At 37.3% G+C, this 23225-nt stretch overlaps 1 protein-coding gene and 1 long non-coding RNA gene across 3 annotated transcripts; both read left to right on the top strand.

The window, feature by feature from the left end:
• Positions 1–1036: 1036 nt before the first annotated feature.
• Positions 1037–19230, top strand: LOC112188529 (cyclic nucleotide-gated ion channel 1). 2 transcript variants are annotated; one of them, XM_024327668.2, is made up of 9 exons: positions 1037–1177; positions 1283–1419; positions 1570–2050; positions 2166–2369; positions 4223–4509; positions 4856–4970; positions 5794–6084; positions 18171–18718; positions 18820–19230. In XM_024327668.2, the coding sequence occupies exons 2-8, from the start codon at positions 1370–1372 to the stop codon at positions 18708–18710; spliced, it is 1968 nt and encodes a 655-aa protein (XP_024183436.1). In that variant the 5' UTR covers positions 1037–1177; positions 1283–1369; the 3' UTR covers positions 18711–18718; positions 18820–19230. The 2 variants fall into 2 exon arrangements, with proteins under 2 accessions (XP_024183436.1, XP_024183427.1); XM_024327659.2 differs by having other exon boundaries at positions 18171–19230.
• An 886-nt stretch (positions 19231–20116) lies between these two features.
• On the top strand, positions 20117–22077 carry LOC121051023. Its single transcript, XR_005804832.1, has 2 exons — positions 20117–20377; positions 21846–22077. It is a non-coding gene; the product is annotated as an uncharacterized LOC121051023 (long non-coding RNA).
• The last annotated feature ends 1148 nt before the right edge of the window (positions 22078–23225 follow it).

Genomic DNA, 23225 nt, shown 5'->3' with positions numbered 1-23225 from the left:
ATCGTTCATTTTTTTTATCCTAATGTGTAGATCATTTCTGTAAATTTTCAACCAAATCGGTGATCGTTAAGGTATCAAACTAGAATAAATCAATGAACGAACCAAAGCTGTCAAACTTGAACTGTTCATACTTATAATCTTAAGTTGCCGTTTTGAATGCCTTAACAATAATCAATTTGGCTAAAAATTTACAGAAGTGATCTACACATTTGGACCTAAAATCTGAACGGTTAAGATGCTAAAATATGATCGAAAAGTTGGTCTAATGCCCTATACCTAAAAAAGACAACAAGAAAAAGGATCCCTCACTAGAAGGGCCCTATATATATATATATATATATATATATATATATATATATATATATACAGATTTTATCCAGAGCGGAGCTACGCTTTGAAATTAACGTGTGAAGTTCGGGTTTTGGGTCACTTTTCGGTCGCATATTCACATCTCGACCGTTCTATTTTTAGGTACTAGTGTATAGATCATCTTTGCAAATTTTCAGTCAAATTGATGATCATTAAGGTATCTAACTCGCTTAAACCAATGGACGGACTGAATCTGCCAACCTGAACCGTACTAGCTGTAAGGCAGTTATCAATGTCTTAACGATCATTAATTTGGCTAAAAATTTGCAGGGATGATCTATACACTAGTACCTAAAAACTGAACAGTCGAGATGTGGATATGCGACCAAAAACTCAAACTTCACACGTTAATTTCAAATCGGAGCTCCGCTCTGGATAGGATATATCCTAATATAAATATATATATATATATATATATATAAAAGAAGTTAAATATACTTTTGAAAAAGATACTAAAAAGTTAAAGATATATTTTTTTTCAATAAGAAGTTAAAGATACTTTTAAAAAAGATACTAAAAAGTTAAAGATACGTTTTTTTTTTCGATAACAAGTTAATGATACTTTAAAAAAAATCTGGGTTTTGGTATTATTTTATGGGTTAAAGTGGAGAGGCTTTGGTGATTTGGTAAAGACGCACTCACCTTTGTTTTGGTGCTTTGATAAAAAAATCCAACTTATGTTCACACCGGGTCCAAAATAATATTTGGATCAGTCACAAAAGCACATTGATCAGTAGAGAAAGTGACGGGGCAAAACTCTCTTTAACGATGAAACACGCGTACTGGAAACTGAATTGGATCAGTTGTAGTAAGTGTCTCTCTGATTTGGTTCCAAATTTAAAGGATTTGGTAGATTCATTCAATTTCTTTCTCCATTTTTTCTTTTGGCACATAATTCTTTACTAACTTGCAGGAGGAGTGAGATTATTTTCACAATAGCTCCTTGGGTCTTGTAATAGTTCGGACTTCTGAGGATCGATATTTCTATATCACAAACAAGATGAATAGCCGCCAAGTACCTTATTACGATGATTCAATAATCGATTTGAGGTTAGTTTCTGCGATTCTGTAACCAGTAGTACTGCATGCGGATTGCGTTCACAGGGAGAGAGAATATGAAAGTGTAGCTGCGTGCGTTCAAAATTTTTATTTAATTTTTATAAAAATAATAATAATAATAATTTGTTGTTTCTTGTACAGTATAACTCCAGGAATAGGTTATGATTTCAATACACCAGAGGCCCTAAGATTCGGTTGGGATTTAATAGACGAAGGGAGACCAACAACACCCGATCACGAGGACGGTAGACGAAGACGTCGTAGATGGTCAATAACGCAGGAACATCTTGCTCCTCTCCTTCCATATTGGAATAAGATATTTCTAATATCATGTGTGTTTGCTGTGTTATTTGATCCTTTGTTCTTTTACACTCCCGTTACTAATGAGGATGCTAAGTGCCTAAGATTGGACAAGAAGTTGAAAATAGCAACTACTATTTTACGTTCCATCACAGATCTTTTTTATTTAGTCGACATCCTTATCCAAATCGACAGACTTAATGCCACACTCGAGATATCAACAAATGGTCAGACATTTCGTTTCAAAAGAGTGAAATCAGCTAAGAGGATTTTTCTGTCCTGTATAGTAACTGACATTGCTGCTGTTCTTCCTCTTCCACAGGTACTTAAGAAAGTCATATCTCTTAACTTGTATGATTGATTCAATCTCTGTCATGCACATATATACTTGATAATTAAATTTAACTGCTGACTTGAACCGATTGTAATGTGTTCAGGTTGTAATATTCATTTTCTTTTCAAAAATCATGAGGGGCTCAGCATCCTTCACAAGAATGTTTCTGAACGCTCTTGTTCTCCTCCAATATGTTCCACGAGTCATTCGCATCTATCTATCTGGCACATCTCTTAACATACAAACTAGGATAGGAATATGGATTCAAGCTGTATTCAACTTCCTCCCTTTCATCCTTTCTGGTCATGTAAGTCTTAAGTCTTATCTTAATTTATGGAGTGAAATTTACACTTTTTATTTTATATATATGGTCCTTCTAGTGAGGGATGTTTTTTTCTGGTCATTTTAAGGGATCGATTATCATACCAACTTTTCAATCACATATCTACATCTCCACCGTTCAGTTTTTAGGTCTATATGAGTAGATCATGTATGCAAATTTTAAGTCAAATTGATAACCGTTAAAGCGATCATAACTGTGATTTGCAATTATAAGCATGAATGGTTTAGGTTGGACAGATTTAGTTCGTCCATTAATTCAATCTAATTCAATACGTTAACGGTCATCAACTTGACTGAAAATTTGCAGAAGTGATATATTCATGGAGTGCTAACAATTGAACGGTCGAGATGCCGATATATGATCACAAAATGAGTCCCACAAAGGATTTCTTAAAATGACTGAAAAAAAAAAAAAAAAAAAAAAGGATCTCTTAGTGGAAAGGTTATATATATATATATATATATATATATATATATATATATATATATATATATATATAGGGCCCTTCTAGTGAGGAATCCTTTTTTTTTAATATTTTCTAGGGATAGGGCATTAGACCAACTTTTCAATCATATTTTGACATCTCAACCGTTCAGATTTTAGGTCCTAATGTGCAAATCACTTCTGTAAATTTTTAGCCAAATCGATTATTGTTAAGGCATTCAAAACTGCGATTTAAAATTATAATATGAACGGTTCAGGTTTGACAGATTTGGTTCGTCCATTGCTTTAATCTAGTTTGATATCTTAATGATCACCGATTTGGCTGAAAATTTGCAGAAATGATCTACACATTATCACCTAAAAACTGAACGGTTGAGATGCCGAAATGTAATAAAAAAGTTTGTCTAATGTCTATCCCTAGAAAAGACAAAAAAAAAAAAGAGATCCCTTAGTGGAAGGGCCCTCTATATATATATATATATATATATATATATATAACCTTTTCACATATTGGTCTATTAGTAATTTAGTATAAGAGCATATTTAGCAATAGTGGTATAAGTCTCTCATTTATAAATGGGAGGTTGTGAATTCGACTCACAATAAAGTAGTTGTTGTATATCAGTTGTTTATTTGATAAAAAAAAAAATGTACATGTTGTACCAAAAAAAAATATGTACATGACTATGGTAGTGGGATATAATTTTCTTACATCAATGATGTATCTATAAGATCCATACATACATACATACATACATACATATATATATATATATATATAACAAAAACACATTGGTCCAAAACATAAGACTAGCCTTTTAAAAATACGTCAGTATCATTCTCTTCATTTTATCTAATTTTAAATTTATTTCATTTTTTGAATAAAGATTTTAAGCTTATTTAAAAATTACATAAAACAATTGAGAGTGAATGTTTTAAATTAACAAAAAATAAAATAAAATAAAGAGCTTCATCATGCTTTTTATATTTGAGAGTCATGTAGCTAAAAGCTGATGTAAAGAGTCACTTGAGGTTGGTAGAGTTGCTAAAAAGTTAAACATGTTATCCAAAAAAAAAGTTTTAAGTCTTCCATTTATAATAGGTCCTCAGTCTAATTCGTGAAGATCAATTGTTGTATGTATACAACATGATAAAAGTTTACCATGGCCTAGCTCCTAGCATCATCGTCGTCGTCGTCATTATTATTATTATTTATTTTATTTTTATTTTATTTTCATTTGAACTTGCTGCTTTGTACGTGGGCCATTTTTCTCCTTCATTGTGTTCACAATTTGATTAGCACAGGTTGTCCAAAAAAAAAAAAAAAAATTACTTGTGAAGTTAGTTACCTGTATATCTCATTCATCTTTCAGATACTTGGAGCCATATGGTATTTCTTTGCAATTCAACGAGAGATAGCTTGCTGGGAACATGGTTGTAGAAGTGAAGATGGATGTAACGTTAGTAGTTTTGACTGTGATGACAATGGGACTAGAAATATCACGAATCTGGATATTTTATGTCCTATAAATCCCTCAAATAAATCACTACTTTTCGATTTCGGTGTATTTCTTGGTGCCGTTCAGTCTGGTATGATGGGGTCGACAAATTTTTCACAAAAATTATTGCAATGTTTTTGGTGGGGTCTGCGCAATCTGAGGTTTGTATATGTAACTTATCTTTATATAACTTCATTTCGGCTTTCATACGGATTATGGAACAACCAAATAGGCTAATATGCATGTCAAACACGAAAAATTTACTTACAATTTAATATAGAATTACAATAATTGGCGGATTTTATTTTATTTTATTTTACTTTTTTTTGGGTGAGCAGCGAACAGTTGGAGGATTTATTAGTTGTAGTTTTTTTTTGTTTTTTTGTTTTTGTTTTGACAATGACAAGAAGAGATGTTTTCAAAGACCAATCTGGAAAATGCATTTTCAGATATTTTTCAGATACTGTGTCTAAATTAACTTAATAGTCCATATATTTCATTTTGCAGTTCTTTAGGTTCAAACCTCGAGCCTAGTAGCAGCCAATGGGAAAACATCTTCGCTGTTTTCATATTTTTGAGTGGCATGATGCTTTTTTTAATATATCTTAGTGCAACTTTGCAGGTAAACATTTGTGCCAAATCTTAAAGATTTTGTTTTTTTTTTTTTTTTTCAATTTATATATTCCTGCCTTCATCTTTTAGTATATATGTTTATTTGCTGTATGAAGAACATAAATGTATAACATATAAAGTTATAAACTACATGATGTAATGTTTGATATAGTAGTTAAACGTTGAATATAATAGTTATACAGAGCCCCTACACGGGGTGGATCAATGACGACTATATATATATATATATTGTTTAGGAGTAAAACAAATTTGAAAAAAAGGAAAGAATAGAAAATCATGATATACCTCAGCCATTAATAACTGTCTAATCTAATACACAATAATTAGAGTATAATCTTGAGTTCTTGACTATAAGTTAAAAGACTCATTGATCCACCCCCTAGCTAGTTACGTATACACTATTTCATTGTTTTATGTTAATTCAAGGATAATGTAGATTAATCTCAGTGTTGGGATCGAGCCAAACATAATTTGCTCATTATATAGTAGCATTTCTTATACTAATTCAATTATACTTACGCGCGCTTGTATAATTGTATAAAGTACTCTGGAAATGTTACCGACCTGATGAGTGTGGTATGAGAATAAGAGTTTTTATTTTTATTAATTGTTTTATAGTATTTTAACCATTTTATCCTTGATAGTTATAACAATAATTGTTTGGTAATTGAAGGTTATTAAAGTAAAAAAGAAAAACTAGGTACGGCAGACAAAACGTGTGCCCATGATAAATTTATAATAGTATAAATATTATAATATATATGTAATAAATAATAACCATGTACTGAACCTACTTGTTATACATGGAATAGACTTTAAGCGTGCGGTTGGACACAATAAGGTCGGATGAGCTTAAACTCAGACAGAAGATGCAATTGATCAGCCCAGAAATAGACCTATGGCTATATAAAAATGACCTCCCCAAGGATTTGGACGTGGTTGTGGGCCAAACAGTGAAAACTCTGAAGACGGTGATCATCGAAAACGTACAACGAAAACTTCAAGAAAACAAAGATGTTGATGTGGAGAATGTCCTATCTATTCTTCCCTTGAGGCAGAGACGATGTATCTTGAGCCATCTCCGCTTAACTGCGTTAAAGAAAGTAAGTTATTCTTTTTTTTTTTTTTTTTAAAGAATTTGTAGGCTGGAAGATACACGCATACACCCACCATTATAATTCTTAGCTATCTCGCTCCTAAATATAGAGAGCGAACATATGAGACTCTCTATAACTTAAGACATTTTTTTAAAGTTATTTTATGTAATTTATAAATACATTTAAACCATTTAATCTTTATTTAAAAAATAATATAGATTCAAAACTAACTAAAATAGAGAGCATTAATGCAGACGTATAGCCAATATAACTTTTTAACTATTTTGACTAAAAGTGAACTTAAAAATGACTATTTTGCATTGATGCAGACGCATTGCTAAAAATGCTCTAAAACAAATGAGTTTGTCTTTCGACTTTGTCCAAAATCCAATAACATCTTTTTACTTTAGAATAATTTTATAAGGAGTGGATTTTTGGCCACCTAAATTATAGTTAAAATTATACTCTAAATGTTGTCCATTAAATTTAATAACTATTAAAGGTTGAGAACATTATAACTTTTAGTTTAACTAATTAAGGTTGAGAAAATTTAATAACTATACCTTAGAATATAATTTAACTAATTTTATAAATTAGGGATATAATAATATTAGCAAAATAAATATATAAATAAAAAATTAGAGAAACTTATATATAAATTTGTCTATAATCATGTATTGGCTAAAACTCATTCTTATTTCTTACCAATCTACAACCAATCCACATCATAGAGTACATAATTAACGTGTCTTATGCATGTTTTTTTTATACTTTCCCACAGGTCTAATTTACACTTCTGATTTAAAAAAAAAAAAAAAAAAAAAAACTAAATAGATACTGTACTTACCTAATGTTAGCATACTCTTAATTGGGTAATTCATTAACGCAAAAAACAAACTATAAACAAATTTCCCGAGTTTTTCTAATAGCAAACCCTAGCCTCTCCCTAACGACGCTCCTCTGTGCGCTCACCCTAACCCAGCTCGTATGTTGCTGCGGCGACAAACACAGCAGCTCTGGTCGCGTTGAACCAGCGAGATGCCTAGTCCTACCTGAGGTGGATAAGCCTTTCTACTTCTCTAATCCAGCTTGGGTGAATGCTTATGTCCGGTGGACCAAGGCGCATTTGGGCTGCACTGTTGCGCAAAGGTGGAGCATCAAAGTTGCAAAGATGCTCTCGGTAAACGCGAAGAAGGACCATGCCCTTCACGTGTTGTCGTCAAGGTTGAGAGGCACTACATGCTTGCCAAAGTCGTTAGACAGGTCCTCTTCGCCGAAGTTGCAAGAATTGTTAGTTGTTTGGGTGGCCTTAGTGCCCAGATTATTGTGGGCTGAAACCCATGCCCAATTCTAGATGAGTTCGATAGAGAAGGCGGTGCGGCTTTGTGCTTCTCTCTCATTCGATCCGAATTGTCGTGCTCCTGTCTACTCCATCTTCTGGCCTAGTGACTCCATCTCATCTTCGTAAAACAAGCGGGGGTGGAAAGACATCTGCTTTTACAAGAACTCGGCTTGGATGCCCTTCCATAACAAGAAGGGCTTTGATGGTGATACGCTGGTGTGGACCTTCAGGAACTATTGTGTCACGCCCCTGATTTTACACACATGAAAATCAATATATATAATCCCATAATTATACATGCGTGAACGTTCAGTCATCAATACAAAATACTTGGAATCTTTTTCCCTTAACTTACACACAAATTGATGCCCTGAACCCTCAAAGTTAATATACACTCGCTCCATAGAGTTATATATTACACAAGCTTACGAATTAAATTGTCAACAACAAGATAAAACGTAAATGCTCCTCAGAGCTCACTACAACGGAAGTCCAAATAACTGTAAAGTCACAAAATTTGCTTCCTACTGTTTAGCTGCAAGTATGCAACCCCAACTTCACCCACGATTTTCCTGACCTGCAGGATTAACCCCTACACCGTTTGAATGGTGCACCGGGTTGCCACACAACAAACCCGGTAAGATTTTGCAAGCCCGTATGAGTAACTCAAACCACACACAACTCACACCAATCACGAGAATAACTCACACGAATCACGTTTAAATCAATAAACAAAGCACGAGATAAACTCACTCAAATCACGTTGAAATCAATAAACAAAGCACGAGATAAACTCACTCAAATCACGTTTAAATCAATAAACAAAGCACGAGATAAACTCACTCAAATCACGAGATAAACTCACACGTTTAAATGAATAAACAAACGCGGCGGACAGACTAGAGCTCTAACTGATCGTATTCACTAACCCGGCCAAAGGCGCGAAGTCCCGATTTTCCCACCCACGATCCTCAACTCGTAAGTCTTTGCACCCGCGGTATAAATACCAAAACATTAAAGGAGTCACAGTGGACCCAAAATGTTACACGAATCTAAAATGAAAGATTCCCCGTAATTGATCCCTATCAATTACTCCCGGTAACGACCCATATTTAAATAAATCACCCGCGAACTAAAATGTTCCTCAAATACACAAATCTCAACGCTTTTCAAAACAAATCGAAATTAACATTTCCACAATCATTTGTTTTCCAAAAGCCACAACCCAAAACAATAAAAAGCATCATTTCATGCATATTGTTTCAAAATCCACAAACCACCAAAACACATATATTTCACGTAAATATATATATATACGTAGTCATCCGCTCAGGAATGCCTACTAATACCAACTATAGTTTGCAGTTAACTAAATAACTCTCAAAAGATAAAGGTAAGCCCGTTCGTGAATGAACTTCGTGAGATTACTCACCTCAGATTCCCGCTGCGTCTTCTATACAGAACCGAACTAACACTATCACCAACAACTCGTCCAATTCACCTTAGAAGCACCTAATCACCAATGATCTCAAATCAGTAACGATTCATAACTAATTTAAGTCCGAAACCCCCTGTTTTGAACTAAAACCCCCAAAGTGGCGCCAATCGAGGCAAAACCACATCCGAGACCTCCCAAGGTCTCTGGAATACGTCCACGATCGATGTGACCAAACCACAAGTTGATCGGACGCTCAAATCCTCACGGACAGAATAATCGATCGGTATGAAACTGCAAAAATCATAACAATTCCAAACGAACTCCAAAACTTGCATATTATATATCAAAACGCTCGTATCAACGAGTAGAACATATATAATACCAAAAACAGTTCCTTAAGTGGCCGGAACGCCACCACAGACGGTGGTGCACCGCCGCCTGCCAAAAACTCATTATTTCACAAAACTCCCAACATCAAAGTTCTTCATCTAAGCATGCTTGTGAATTCTCATAACTAGCTCGAAGTCAGAAAACAAGCTTAAGGGATCGAAAACTACCTCACAAGCCGTGAACAGTAATCCCAACTGAGTTGATCGAAGTTTCACGTGAATCGATCCAAACAACCACCAAGGATCGATCAACGAGGCTGCTCTGAGCTCAACCAAGAAGACTTGAAGCCTCACCGACGTCGGAACAAGGATTTCCGACCGGGTCCGAAAACACCAACCTGCACCGCCTTGCAGTGCCGCCGTGGAGGAGAATCGGCGCTAGAGGACACCAGAGGGACGACCAGACGGAGGAGACGATCCTATCTGGAAAGTTTCGTCGCCGGAGACCGCCGCAGTTCGCCGGAAAAGTCGGGTCGGATCGTCCGGGTTCGGTTCGGGTCAGCCGGATAATTTTGATTCTGAAGGTGCGAACGAGAGAGAAGAGAGAGAAAGGAAATAGTTTCCGGAAAGAAAAAGGAAATTATGAAAATAGTAAGTTTCTCCTTCGGGAAACTTCTATTTATACCAAAATGGAAATTTCTTCCAATGGCCATAACTTTCTCATACGAATTTCCGGAAAATAAATACGAATTTCCGGGGCATCACATATTAGGCTCCGTTCAAGAGGTGAAAATCGGGACCGGTGCCATGGAAAGCTAGGGAGATATTGTCACCGATCAGGATTGTAGATGAATACGGCGATGCGCATATCAATGGGTCACACTTGAAACAAATTTGGACACTATTGCTTCCGTTTGCAGTTGTGACCAAGCTTATAACAGTACCGATGCCGGTGGTGCAATTGCATGTTGCCGGTCCGGCCTCCGGAATCAAAGTATGGGCTTTTTTCAAGGTGTCCAGAGCAAAATGGAGGCTATGGTTTTTGGGGTTTGGCAAAGTTTGGACCAGTATTAATTAGGCTTTGAGTTTTTGGACCCCAAATTGGAAACTTTGGATCTATAGGCCCATTTCATGATGGAGTGCTAGGGTGCCTTCTCTTTTCACCGACGATTTGTAGATATTAGCCAATAAGGTGTCTGCTGAAGAGGTCCTGAGCGCACTGTACTCAGGCAACCCTCCTAGCTCTAGCTTGAAGGGCAAGGAAAAATATAGGTAGGTGTGGTAGGGGGCCTATATCCTATGTCTTACAATTCTTGATAGTTTATAGGCTCATTTTTAAATAAGTCAGCAGTTAGTTCAAATATAGATGGTCTGTTTTTATGTACCACAGTAGTTCTGTTACTACAACTTCTTGATCGAAGGCAGTAGAAGGATATGTATTGGTCATCTTAGCATGAGTTAATGAAATCCACATTTCTTTTTTTAAAAAAAAATTTGGGCAATTTATTATAGGTTTTTTGTTTTGTGAATTTAATATTTTAATTTTAAAAATTTGTCATTTATTATTTCATTAGTAATTTCTTCAATTTTCAAAACTTCTGATAATTTTACTTATAACTCTTTTTTTTGAAACAATGAACATCTTTATTTGCCATTTATAATTCTCATGCCAGAATGGCACATTACATACGCTTCTACTGCTAGAGTGACAAGTAATTAAAGCAAATATGAAACATAAATGAATATAGGACACTGCCATCGATTCGACATCAAATCTCGCTTAATCTACTAACAACAAGAACATAAGAAAGCAACCTAAGTGTTTAGAGCTAGACTAAATCCGCTAGCTAGCTTCCCCAAACAAGGTAGGGATTTTTTGGAAAAGAAGGGGAAAAAAAAAAAACTAAACATAAAAGCAATCCTAATGCCCAAAAGTAAAAGCTTAGCCCAAGGCCTAACAGAAGTTGGCCTAGCTCAAACTCAGGCTCTAACTCCTTTGCAAGGTAGGTGCGCGCACTTCCTACAATCGCGACCGCTGCCACTTCCATCGCGGCGACCACCACCACTAATCAAGGAACACCGGCCACCACCTCGATTGACATCACCACCAAACAGACCCTAATCCAACCAGATACGGATCCCAAGCCACCATCAACTCTCATTAATGCTGTAACGCCCCAAGCTGCACCTCACCAGCTTAAGCTCGTTACAGTGCCGCAAGTCCCTAAAACATAAACCAAACGCTCGGCTTACATCCTAGAGAGTGATGCGACTGAAATAGCCTCACAATTTAACCCTGGAAAATGTAGTTGTCAGTATAGGATAAGCATGGATCATTCAGTCCGGGGATTGTAGGGTACACCTACACAAAAAGGTCAATTAACAAATAAAAGAATAAAATGGGGGGTTTTGAAATTTGGTTCCTAATCTACTTAAAATAAAAATGAAACAAATAAACCTATATACAATGATCGACTTCCCTAACCTAGACCAATACCACTCGAAAATTACTAAGTGTAAAAATAGAAAATCCATTTCAACATGCTACAAAAATGTGCCCATCTTAAATGCCTAGATAAGAGCCCAAATGAAAAGTCTCAGTGGATCAATCCATTTATCTGATTCGTTCTAATGTAGGATTGGATCGGAAAAGTCCTTACCAAGCCTAATACTACTAATTTTCAAAAACACTCAACGTAGTTCTCTTAACTAGTAGTATTATCTAAGCCTCGAATCAACTCACACGTGCAAATTAACCATTACACATAGAATTTAACACGTAATTTCCAGAATCATTTAATCATTAAAGCATGATTTTTACCACCCGTTAGAACTAATTACTACTTGTTTAACTCAGCGTCTTAACAAAGAACAATTGCTCTTGGCAAATTAAGCAAACACACAAGAACTCTCACCGTTATTCTAGCATGCAAACTTATTAACCTAACTCTGAAAATTACCTAAACACATAAAAGGGCACAAGATTGTAATATGCATCATAAAAGAATTCTCGAAATAAACTCAATAATAAACTGAAAATCTCAAAAATATTAATAAAAATATTCTGAAAATTTCATGTCTCCAATTACACAACTCGCAAATCCAAACACACAAAACCGAAACAAAAATTATAAGTAGAGTCATAGTTACACTTTGAAGCTTTCCTCAGCGGCTTGGCAACAAGGTGATGAACTCATCTCTGCTATGGTGGTGGAGCGTCATTGACTCAGCGCCTAAGAGCTTCGTAGATTGATGGATGGATGGTGGTCACGGTCTTGTAGGTGATGGAAGTTTAAGGAGTGAATTGGGCAGAGTCTCAGAAAAGTTTTTGGCCAGGAAGTGATGCAAATTCTGTTCTAGGCGTTCCCTATTTATAGGGGAGCATTAGTTGGCTTTTGTCTATCATACCCTTCATCATTGGACGGATGGGATTGCATCATAATTCCTTTAATTTTCTAGCTGAAACATCTCCTTTAAGGCCTTAACTCCTCTCATAATGGGGTAATTCCTTTAATTTCCAAGCTGAAACATCTTTCTCCTTTATTCTCCAACTGAAAACGTCTTTCTCTTTATTTCGCTTCTTCATTGCTTGGTCAACCTGATTTAATAAAGGGCACAAAATTAAATTCTTTTAGAGAAAATAAAAGAAATTAAAACAATTTAATTTCAGAAAAATACTCCCATAAATTCTCTCTTACGGCCCACAGATTAGCATGATGGTGAGGAATCCTGATCCAGCTAGGATTCTTCATGAATTTTGCGTTTTCTGCCTATTTCACTCCAAACACTCTACAAGACTCTTAAAATGACTCGATGACTCAAAACACGAAACTTACGGGAGAAACAAGGCTAAAATGGGGCATATACTTATTAATATCGTCGCACATTGTGCTCCTATCAGAGAGCCGCTAGGCAATTTATTTGAAAAACTTTTTGTATAAACACAGCGGAAGCTGCAAATATTTCTGAGGTGAAAATCCATGAGTTGCTAAAAATCATTTCATTAGTCCTGAACTTGAATGAATGTTCACATAAAGGATACGAACTTTAAGGAATGAGAACCAAAGTTGACACAAGCTAACTATCAACAAGTTTCAGAACACGAAGTTCGAGAAAAATAATGTAGAACAAAGTCCAAACAATGGTTTACCAGACTTATTCCGCACACCCAGCTCCGTCCACTTTTGTCCAGTCACCAGTGCACAATACCTGCATCCACACTGTTGTAGGGGTGAGCTTTCGTCCTCGCTGCTCAACAGAAACTCTACCTCGACTAGATTTAAAACCAAATAATAAATCTTTAGGGCCCCAGTATGAAAACATGCTTAAACCAAATATTTCAATCAACGACAAACTTTTTAATAATGCTTTCTGACTCGAAAATCGATGCAGGATACTTAAATGAACACGCGCGTTGAATCTTACCTGATGGCTGGTCCCATAGACCCACTACAAGACCTTACCTCAAATAATTTATCAACCAGGTAAGCGTAGCGAGAGCGTCCGCTACCTAGCTACACACAAGAAACCAGGTCGTCTTTACGATCTCTCACTGTCCGACCGGTGTAGCTAACCCTCCGGAGGTTTAGGAGATCGAACCCCGGGAAGTTAGTGCCCTCTTCGCTCTCAAGCTATCACATTTCTCACATGGTTTGGTTAGTATGCATTGCATTTTAACTTAACCCAAACCATACCAACTAACATGCATCATTTAATAACGATATATAAGAAAATCACTAACCGAGGAGAGTCCTGAATCCCTACCTGGATTTCGATGCTTTCTTTCACGTACTCCGAGAGTCACGAACCTTCCGTTCCACAGGTAACTGGAGTCCTAGATTCTGACATTTCGACCGTTAATATCTCATTTAACTAATAATTGAAATCTCGACCATTAATGAATCGTACAACCAACTTTTCCTGGTTTGACCAGGAGTTGACCAAGTTTTACTAACCTTTCCTAGTTTGACTAGGATTGACCAACGTTTGATCAATCGATACTGGTCCCAAATTACCGAACATTTACTTGAAATTACAATATCGACCAATTACGACTATGTCAAAGTAAATCAAGCAACGACTTAATTTCAAACATATTAGGCGTACCCGAAATTTACTAAGGCCACCCAATATACTATTTTCATTTCTTTACTTATTACCCTTTCACACAAGGTGTGTCCAAACTACTAAGGACACCCAAAATCACATGTGACCAAGTTCACTCTTCACAACCATTTCCTTGACAATTTACCTTATAAACCATAACAAAACATCAAGTTCACCAATTATCCACTTCAAGATCGCAATACCAGATTATCAACTCTCAACAACTTAATAAACTTAAACACACAACCAGGGTAATACGAATTCAACCACAACACTATTCATAACACATACAAACAATCAACTCCTCCAAACTTAATTCCTAATTCGAGCATAAACTCCAAAAGCCATCAGTAAACCAACTTAACACAATCGATATCAGATAGAGATTTCATCTCACCATACCAAACCAAACTCAGTTCCCTATCTTCCAAGAACCAAACCAAGATCAAAACTTGATTCGAGGTTTGAAATATACCTTCAAAATCCCACTGCAATCAAGCCAAACCACATGCCGAAACTAGGTAGCTGAGGGATTGAGGATGTTGACGTAATCTACCCAAAAAGCTGCCCAATATCTTGCCTACAGTTGCAGTCGAGGCCGAGACCAAGCCAAGGAGAGCCAGAAAGGTCGCTGGCTGTAGCAACGACGCCGAACCCGAAACAACCCAGAAATCGATTTGTCAAAATTTGATCAAATTGAAAAACTAATTACACAAACTTGTAGAGCATGACAACAAGAGAGATTTTCATACCACATACAGCCCAATCGGTCGCCGGAATTTGTAGAAACTCGCCAGAGCAGTCGGACATGCTCACCTTCGATTCTTCTTTCTCATCGAGTGCATGGACGATCTTAGGCCAAAGGCGTGACGGCGACGACGAGAGGAAGAGATTGGTGGTCTTGCGTCGTCGATCGGTGGCCGGACGCCGGAGTTATGGCCGGATTGCCTTGCAGGACGTCGGGTTTCTCTCTCTCGGGCCTAGAGAACTCGAGCTTGTTGGTTGCTCTAGAGCAATCTAGAGCCTTCATCTTATCAAGGGGTATAAATACCCTAAATTCCACTCTATTTCAAGGGCTAGGATGAACCGGTGGGTAGATCAACGGCTAGGATTGCACCGCAGAAAATCCTATTTCTTTAATTTATTTTTCTAAAATTCCACCACTTAGGAAAATCGCTATAAATAGCTTGGGTAACCGGAAAATTCCCACAAACTCGTCGTGATGTGTGCTTTATTATCCAACTCCTAAATCGAGGATTTTACCTTATGAAAATTTTCGAAAATATTCTCAAGCATTTGGATGATTATCGAGATCGTTGAATAATTTATCGCACGATCTTCTCTAAGCTTGACACATTTTTCCGGGGCTCACAAATGCCGTGGCTGATGCTCAAATAAATTGGGATCAAGCAACCAAACTCACCCCAATTCAAAACCCGTCCTTTGAATCTGTGCTTGCGACCTCCATAACCTTAGAGCTGCACACTGGAACTCGACATCGACCCTTTTGCCACAACCTCCAAGCTTGAAAATCACAGAAAGCCTAAGCATGCAATAGAAAATAATCATCTCCTGCAGGAAGAACCGCACATCATTAGTGTGGCCAAAGACTAACACTGACGAACAAGAAAGAATATATTCAATGATGATTTTAACAAAGCTATAGAATACACTCCACGCGCCTCTGAAAAAACCTAGGGTTTTCGTATTCTCCTTTGTGCTCGTCCGGTGGCTCACCGTGCCGAGGCAGGCTTCTGGCCTCTTTGGAGGGTGGTGAGTGCAACCGGACAGGTTGTCTGTTGCTGTGATGAGGATCTTTCGTAGGATTGGATCCGGCTATTGGCAGAAGACTGCAGATGCAGTGAGATACCATACCTGGGCGGCGCTGCATCGGTGGTGGGCACCTCAGGGCGCTGTTGCATTTCAAGGTGTAAGTGCATCAGGGGCGGTTCAAGATTAGGTCGTAGGACTGGCAACCTGGGTGGCGGCATGGGGATCGATCGGTCCTTTGCTTCGACCCCGATCTCTAAGAATTGCAATCTAGGTTTTTCAACCCAGATTTGCTATGGTTTGGTTGAAAAACCCAGATTTGCTATGGTTTGGTTGCGAAGGTTGTGTGATGGCGATCGGGGCCTTAACTCGATGGTGGTGTGCTGGTGTAGGTGGTGCAGTGGAGATGGCAGCAGGGTCAGCGTCGCTGTGTAGGGGGCGACGGTGTTGATGCTACGTTGGGCCTGGGTGGTGGACTGGTGTTTTCTCACTGAGATGCTGGGCTGGCCAATTCCTTGGAAGTGATTGGGTCGGGGCTTTAAGATTGGGCCTTGGGTCTATTTTTAATTCTCATGTTTTAGTTTATTAATTTTTATTTGTAGGATGTGGCTTTATGCCGGCAATAAGTCCCTACCCTATTGTGGTTGAGCGACGTGGGCTTTGTCCTGGATTACGCACCTTGTGTGCCTTGTCATCTCTAGTTAGGCGGCGAGTTTCTTACTTCATCAAAACGTCGCAACCTCTCAGTAGCAGGATGAAAGTAAGTGCTACCAGATTGTTTTTCCGGTGGCAACATAGTGAGAAAGCTGAAAGTAATAGCAAATTATTGCTCCGCGTGAGCGAAATCTTTCCGGTGTGTTGCCACAAATGTAAAGTGAATAAAGTAGCCAGAAGTGCACTCTTCGCTAATTGGTACTTGTTAGAATATATATATATATATATATATATATATATGTTTAGTTGAGACTCCTGTTATTAACTCAGGATGTTCTCTCAATGCTCATTGGTTTTTGGGGTTTAGGCATATTGTCCCCCCCCCCCCCCCCCCCCCCATGTATTCTCTGGTTTCATTAATGTTCAAGACTTAAGGGCAAGCGTACTGGCCCTATTTCAAAAAAATAAAAAATAAAAAGACCAACACTGATGATGTGGTGCCGCTGGATGAGGAAATCTCGCTAAGGTATGGTTCAAGGTAGAGGCCCAAATTGGGAAATTAGGGTTTGCTTCTCAATCCCAAAAACAAACATTTTTGCTCATAAATCTTGTGCCAACTATATCCTAATCAACTCCTAAGCTCAGTAATTTTTTCTTAATATTTAAATGTTCATTTTCCATTGAGTGATTCTAGTTTGACCTCCAAATTTGATATTTGGACCTCCAATTTATTTCACTTATTAATTGACTTTGTCAACTTATATGAAAAGACAAATAAGGACAAGAGAGAAAAATGAAAAATTATGTAAGTAAATAAATAAATACTCTTCTTATCTCCTCCAACCAAATATAACATTTAATTAATTTTTTTTCCCGATATTTCCTTATATTGCCTATATAGTTTTATAATTTACTCAAAACAATTAAGTAAAAATAATAATTTATATACATGGCCCATCATTTATTACAAAGGTAAATTCAAAACAATCTGATTTGAAATTTTCTTAAACTAAATTAATTGAATATTATGATATAGTTATTATCGATCTTCCAACCCAATACCCTTGAAATCCTTCTTTTAGCAAATTCAAAGGGGTTCCAACAACATATTAGGATCGAGAACCAATTATCTGATTAATTTTGGTGCAGGAGAGACCTACTCATAAGAGAGTAATGTGTTTTTGATTAATTTTTCTTCTCGTGGTTGACGATAGAGATAAAAAAGCAGAATAACAAATTGTTGTATCTCATAAGGGCGTTTTGGTAAAAATAAGGAGGTCTACTTAGCTTTTCAAGTATTATAAAAAGTAAATTAGAGGTGTACTAAGTATGGTAGGTCTAAATAGCAAATTTGGAGGTCCAACTACAATCACCCTTTTCCATTTTTGTTGAATATACCTCGCTAGGCTTGGCCATAATTAACGAGGCTTTCTGTATGTACCTAATATTGCAGGTGCCATTATTTGAAGACATGGACGAGAAAGTGTTGAATGCAATTTGTGCACATCTTAAGCCAGTGATATATGCCGAAGACAACTATATTCTTCAGGAGGGGGAACCATTAGAGAAGATGCTCTTCATCACCCAAGGCACTGCATGGTCCTATACCACTATAAGTGAAACAAGTACTGGTTATTCAAACACCAAGTGCCTTGGGAAAGGCAATTTATACGGAGAAGAACTACTAAGCTGGGCACTGAAATCTACCCCATTTTCAGAGTTACCCGTCTCTACCAGAATAGTCAAGTCTCAAACAAAAGTTGAAGCATTTGCTATCAGGGCTAAGGACTTGAAGAATGTTATTGCTAAATTCTGGTGGCATTTTAGAAGGCCAGATCAGCTCCATTACTTGGAGGGTTTTCAGTTGGAGCATGGAGAGCATTGGAAGCGTTTGGCAGTATCTTCCATACAAGCAAATTGGCGCCACTATTGTGCAAGGGCTAAAAAACGGGAGTTGCGGGAATGGCGGAAAAAATTTATCACGATAGAATAAACGAATCTGTACGTATCGTGTTTTAATTTATTAGGCGATTGTAAATTCAATTATTCATTTGATGATGTGCATGCGTGTTTTTATAAGTAGTTTGTAAAACTCCTCACAGATATATTGAGTTAGAGTCAAATGCATTGGAGATTTGGAGGTGAGTGTTTTGCGGTGGATGGGCACCCAGTAGGTGAGATTAAATCCAGACAGAGGTACTTCTCTTTAATAAGCTGCAGGCATCCAGACAGATGTAGTTGAAGAAAAGGCGAGCCGCACTACTTTCAGAAAAACAGAAATATGAAGTTCAGCATCCTAGTTGGAACTCAAGTTGGGACTCGGCAAGAGGGTGGAGAGAATTCTGTCTCCACTTGAAAATGAGTTCTCAAGTGAAAGCAGTCACTCATCTCTCCATATATATATATTGTACTTCTGCGAAACATAGATATGTACAGGATTACATGTTTTTGTTTATGAATATTGTAGTAACAATTAGATTTCTCGTCTTTATTAATCCATTGAGGTTTACCATTCCAAGGTTTTACTCTTTTCATCTATTTTCTCTTCATTCAAGGCACGTTTACTTACTTGGAATAAGAATAAAAATGGAGGGAATGATTACGGGGTAAAAATATTATTGAGTTTACTAACTCATAAAGGAATCAAAATGACTTCAAAGTAAAATTATTCATCTGTTTACTAGCACACAAAGGAATCGGAATGGGTGTAGGTTCCATCTCTTTGTCAGGAATCGATTCCTGAATATTCAGGAATTTGATTACGAAGGGGGAGATGAGTTTAGGAATCAAAGCTTCCTGAATCAAGACCTATTTCTTTTTTCTCCCATTCTAGTTGTCTCCGATTCATGATTATTTTTCATTCCAAATAAGTAAACGTGTCATTAAATTAGAATGCTGATAGATGAGATGAATGAAATTCTTTAATGAAATTGGACTATGTTTAGTTTTAAGTCCAATAATAGTGTCGTCAAAATTGTTGGAAAACTGAGAATAGGCCCAAAATTGGCGCCCAATAGCAAAATGTCAGAGGATACAGTTTTAGAGTTGCGGGTTCTGAGGAAACCGTGGTTCTGGTCTTTAGTTTAAAATCGGGTTCATGGAGGACCCATGAGGGTCTTGGTTACTTTCGCTTGGTAGGGCCAGGGTGCTTGTTAAATGGTGCTCTGCATTGGGCAGAGGCCATATTCAATGATTTTCGTCCACCAGCTTTAAGGACTATCTCTTTTGATTTAGCGGAGGAAAAGTTTCAGGAGATGCTTATGTTGCCCTCCCAGGCTGGTAGTAGATACAGCTTTATTCCTGGAGATTGTTTTGGGGTATATACATATGACTTTCTACACAATGAGATCTTCAGGTTTAGAATATGGATAATGAAGGAATATAGGGTCTAGGAATCGTGGACTGAAGTTGGTTCTTTAGATATTTTACGTGAAGATTCTTGATTCTCACTCTTGATGCTTCTGTGCATATTAGAGAATGGTGAAGGTTTGATCGTCCAGACATGTGATTTTTAGTCCTTGGTATTATATAGCTTCAAGGAACAGACATTTAGGAATGTTGTTAGGACCCACTACAAATGGAAATTTAATGCAGTCATTTACAGGGAGACTTTAGTTTCACCAGTCACCTGTGGTATTGCAGACATCTAAGATCAACACTGTGAGTTTTCATTTGCTCTTTCTGTCGATATGATTGACTATCATTATATTACTGAAGTAATATAAACTAAGTTTGACCCTTGACAAAAAAAAAAAAATTAAGGTCATAATAGTGCTCTTCTTTGTCTTTGATTATTTTGCTGTAACTGAACTTTTTAGATACTATGCACTGGTATTATTGCCTATTCTTATGCCATTTTGTGACATACCCACTGTCTTCAGCTTCCAGCTTTGTGTGACTTTTCTTCTTCACATTCTTGTAGACAATAAGCATATTTGCTGGAAAGCTAAGCTAAGCATGCTTTCTTCATTCTTCACCCATAATTCTTGGGAATCTGACATGTATGATTCATTTATTTTTTATTTTGCTGATCAAAACTATATTTGAATCAATGGATTTGAACTTAGAAGTTGGAATTGAAATGCCTTTTAATCTTGTTCTTAGTTTGTCACGGTTTCTGGAAACTCATTGGTATACTGAATCTATTTTCCACTTCTGATACTTTTTTTTTTTGGAATTTTAGTTATCTTACCAAATTTATATTGATTCAAATGGTAAAACGTCTCCAAACACTTTTGGAAACCTTTTCAGAATTGCTGAGTTATGAACAAATCCAGTACTAAGTCTCACAGAGTTTGTGTTATTTTTTTCTGATTGTGCAGTTTTAGTTATTTGAAAGTTGCTTTTGCGAATTTAGAGGATAAGCAAATTGCAAAAGCAATGCTGCAATAGAAGTTTGGTTTTGTTACTTTTCTGTACTAAAAGGAACTGTGTCCGAGGACATATGTATTTGTGCCTAAAAGTTTAATGACTTGGCACTTTGGAACAATTGGAGGCCTTTGGCAGTGGCCTCAATATCTCTCAACTAGAAGAACGTAGACTGGATAATTTTTTTTATCTTTGTGGAGTTGAGCAGAACGCTACTATATTGTTATGTAATGGAACGTAACTCTTGACACTACAAAGTTTGTATTCTAATTCAGTGATCTGTGGAGTGGTTTCGGTTAAGTTACCCACATTTGTTGATTTCCCAAGTGTCAAATTCTAATCACCTGATTGTTAGTCTTTACTTCTGATATGAAAACAATTACCATCACGATTTTGAATGATTCTGACATTTTGGTGTGTATTGAATTTAACTTCTCTTGTGCAATCACTACTATGTACATTATCTGGTGCTTGGTAGAATTTTCTATAATCTTGGCCATTTGGGGCATATCCACTTTCTTTGTTTTTTTCCCCCCGTTTTCCTTCAGAATAGCATCATAGTGATAATTGTTCCTCATTTTTTTGCCTAAACAACCATTTATTTGTTGAAAGTAAAACAACAGACAACAGTGTAAGCTTGTCCTTTTACCCTTTATTTTGATGGTATTAGTTTGAAGTGAGAAAATAGATTGCGTAACTGTTTTTTATTTTGAGTGAATGAAATGCTTGATACTTGCTCTTTCTGACTCTTGACTATCAGATTTGGGGGAGCTAATATGTGAGCACCATGATGCTTAAGGAAATCTCCAAAATGTTTGAACCAAGTTGAAGCTGCTGCCAGAGGTGAAGAGCCCAGTTGTAATTGAAGGTGGAATTTAGGAAAAGGTGCTCGTCTACTTCTGCATCTCCCTCAATTGTACACTAATTGACTAAATTATTTTGGTTTTACTAACTGCTGGTATTGGTTTTATTTGATTGGTTGCCTCGGTAAATCTTGTCATGTGATGTGTGATAGTCTTGGTTGTTTTGTTGACTTTGATGGAGTATAACTAACTAAACTAAGCATGTAATTCTCGGGTGAGACTGGTTCCATACAAGATACGATTGGTAGGAAACCGGAAAATAGTAGTGTATTATAAAGTTATATATCATCCGTTTGTGGGTTTTTCTTAGGTATTAATTCATTATTATTTCTTTCTAATATCTAGATACAACCAATTGATCTAAACAATGGAGAATTTTAATAGGTTCTGCTCTCCTAAACCCTAGCCGTTGCACCGCTGCATTTCACTATCAACTACCATTTACTTCACCAAGTGATGGCAGCCATCACTATTATCACGCGCGCTTCATAAGAGTGGGCTATGCGCTGGCATCTATAATGACCTTGATAGTCGTCCGATTATCCGTCAGTAAGGATCGTATGTGGCTGACGATGCCAAAGCTAATGGCAACACCATCTATTCCGCCAGCGACTTCAGCACCACCATTACCCACTCCACCGAGGCCATCAATCTAACTCTGACCAAACAAGTCCTTTATACCAACCTCCACATATTTTATGGGGGTGGGTCTGCTAAGGCCGATCTAGATCGCTGGAAAACCAAGTCACGACGGACTCGGCTTAACAGTCTAATTAAAAGGGATGTAAGCTGTAGTGAGAGATGCGTTTTTGGTCAATTTAGTACTAACCGGTTTTGGAGGGAGGAGGCTCGATGGCAATGAGGACTATTGTTGCTTTGCTGGGGAGTTACAAAGTTGCAGATGACGTCAGAGATGATGGTGACCCAAAGCTGCGTCAAGGTGCCCAAGTTGATGGGCCTTGCGACAAATGGAGGTGCAGTGCTAGCGCTAGTTTGCGGCAGCACTACCGTGGCTCACCCTACGACCTGGCTGAGGAAGGGAGCGGCGAAGAACTGCAATGCAGGTCCTAGTTCTTGCCACCGGTGTCTAGGTTCCAAAGGGCTTGGATGCTCATAGAACTTGGGGTGCCCGATGTCTCTAGGGTTTGGCCCAAGTGAGCAAAGAAGTTTTGGGTTCTTTCACGGGCCCATGTTGCAGCTAGGGTTTAGCCTTTGGGCTCTGTTTTTTGTTATTTGCTTTTAAGGTGGTGGATGGGTTACCAAAGTTAAATCATTCT

The sequence above is a fragment of the Rosa chinensis genome, chromosome 1, assembly GCF_002994745.2.
Source record: "Rosa chinensis cultivar Old Blush chromosome 1, RchiOBHm-V2, whole genome shotgun sequence".
NCBI classification, from domain to species: Eukaryota; Viridiplantae; Streptophyta; class Magnoliopsida; order Rosales; family Rosaceae; genus Rosa; species Rosa chinensis.
This window is presented reverse-complemented; position numbering and strand designations above follow the sequence as displayed.

Excerpts from the sequence above, each read along its gene's own strand:
- LOC112188529 (XM_024327668.2), top strand. The coding sequence starts at position 1,370 with ATGAATAGCCGCCAAGTACCTTATTACGATGATTCAATAATCGATTTG. Across the intron at positions 2,051-2,165 it reads CTGTTCTTCCTCTTCCACAG|GTTGTAATATTCATTTTCTT; the intron begins GTACTTAAGAAA and ends TAATGTGTTCAG. Across the intron at positions 6,085-18,170 it reads GCTTAACTGCGTTAAAGAAA|GTGCCATTATTTGAAGACAT; the intron begins GTAAGTTATTCT and ends CTAATATTGCAG.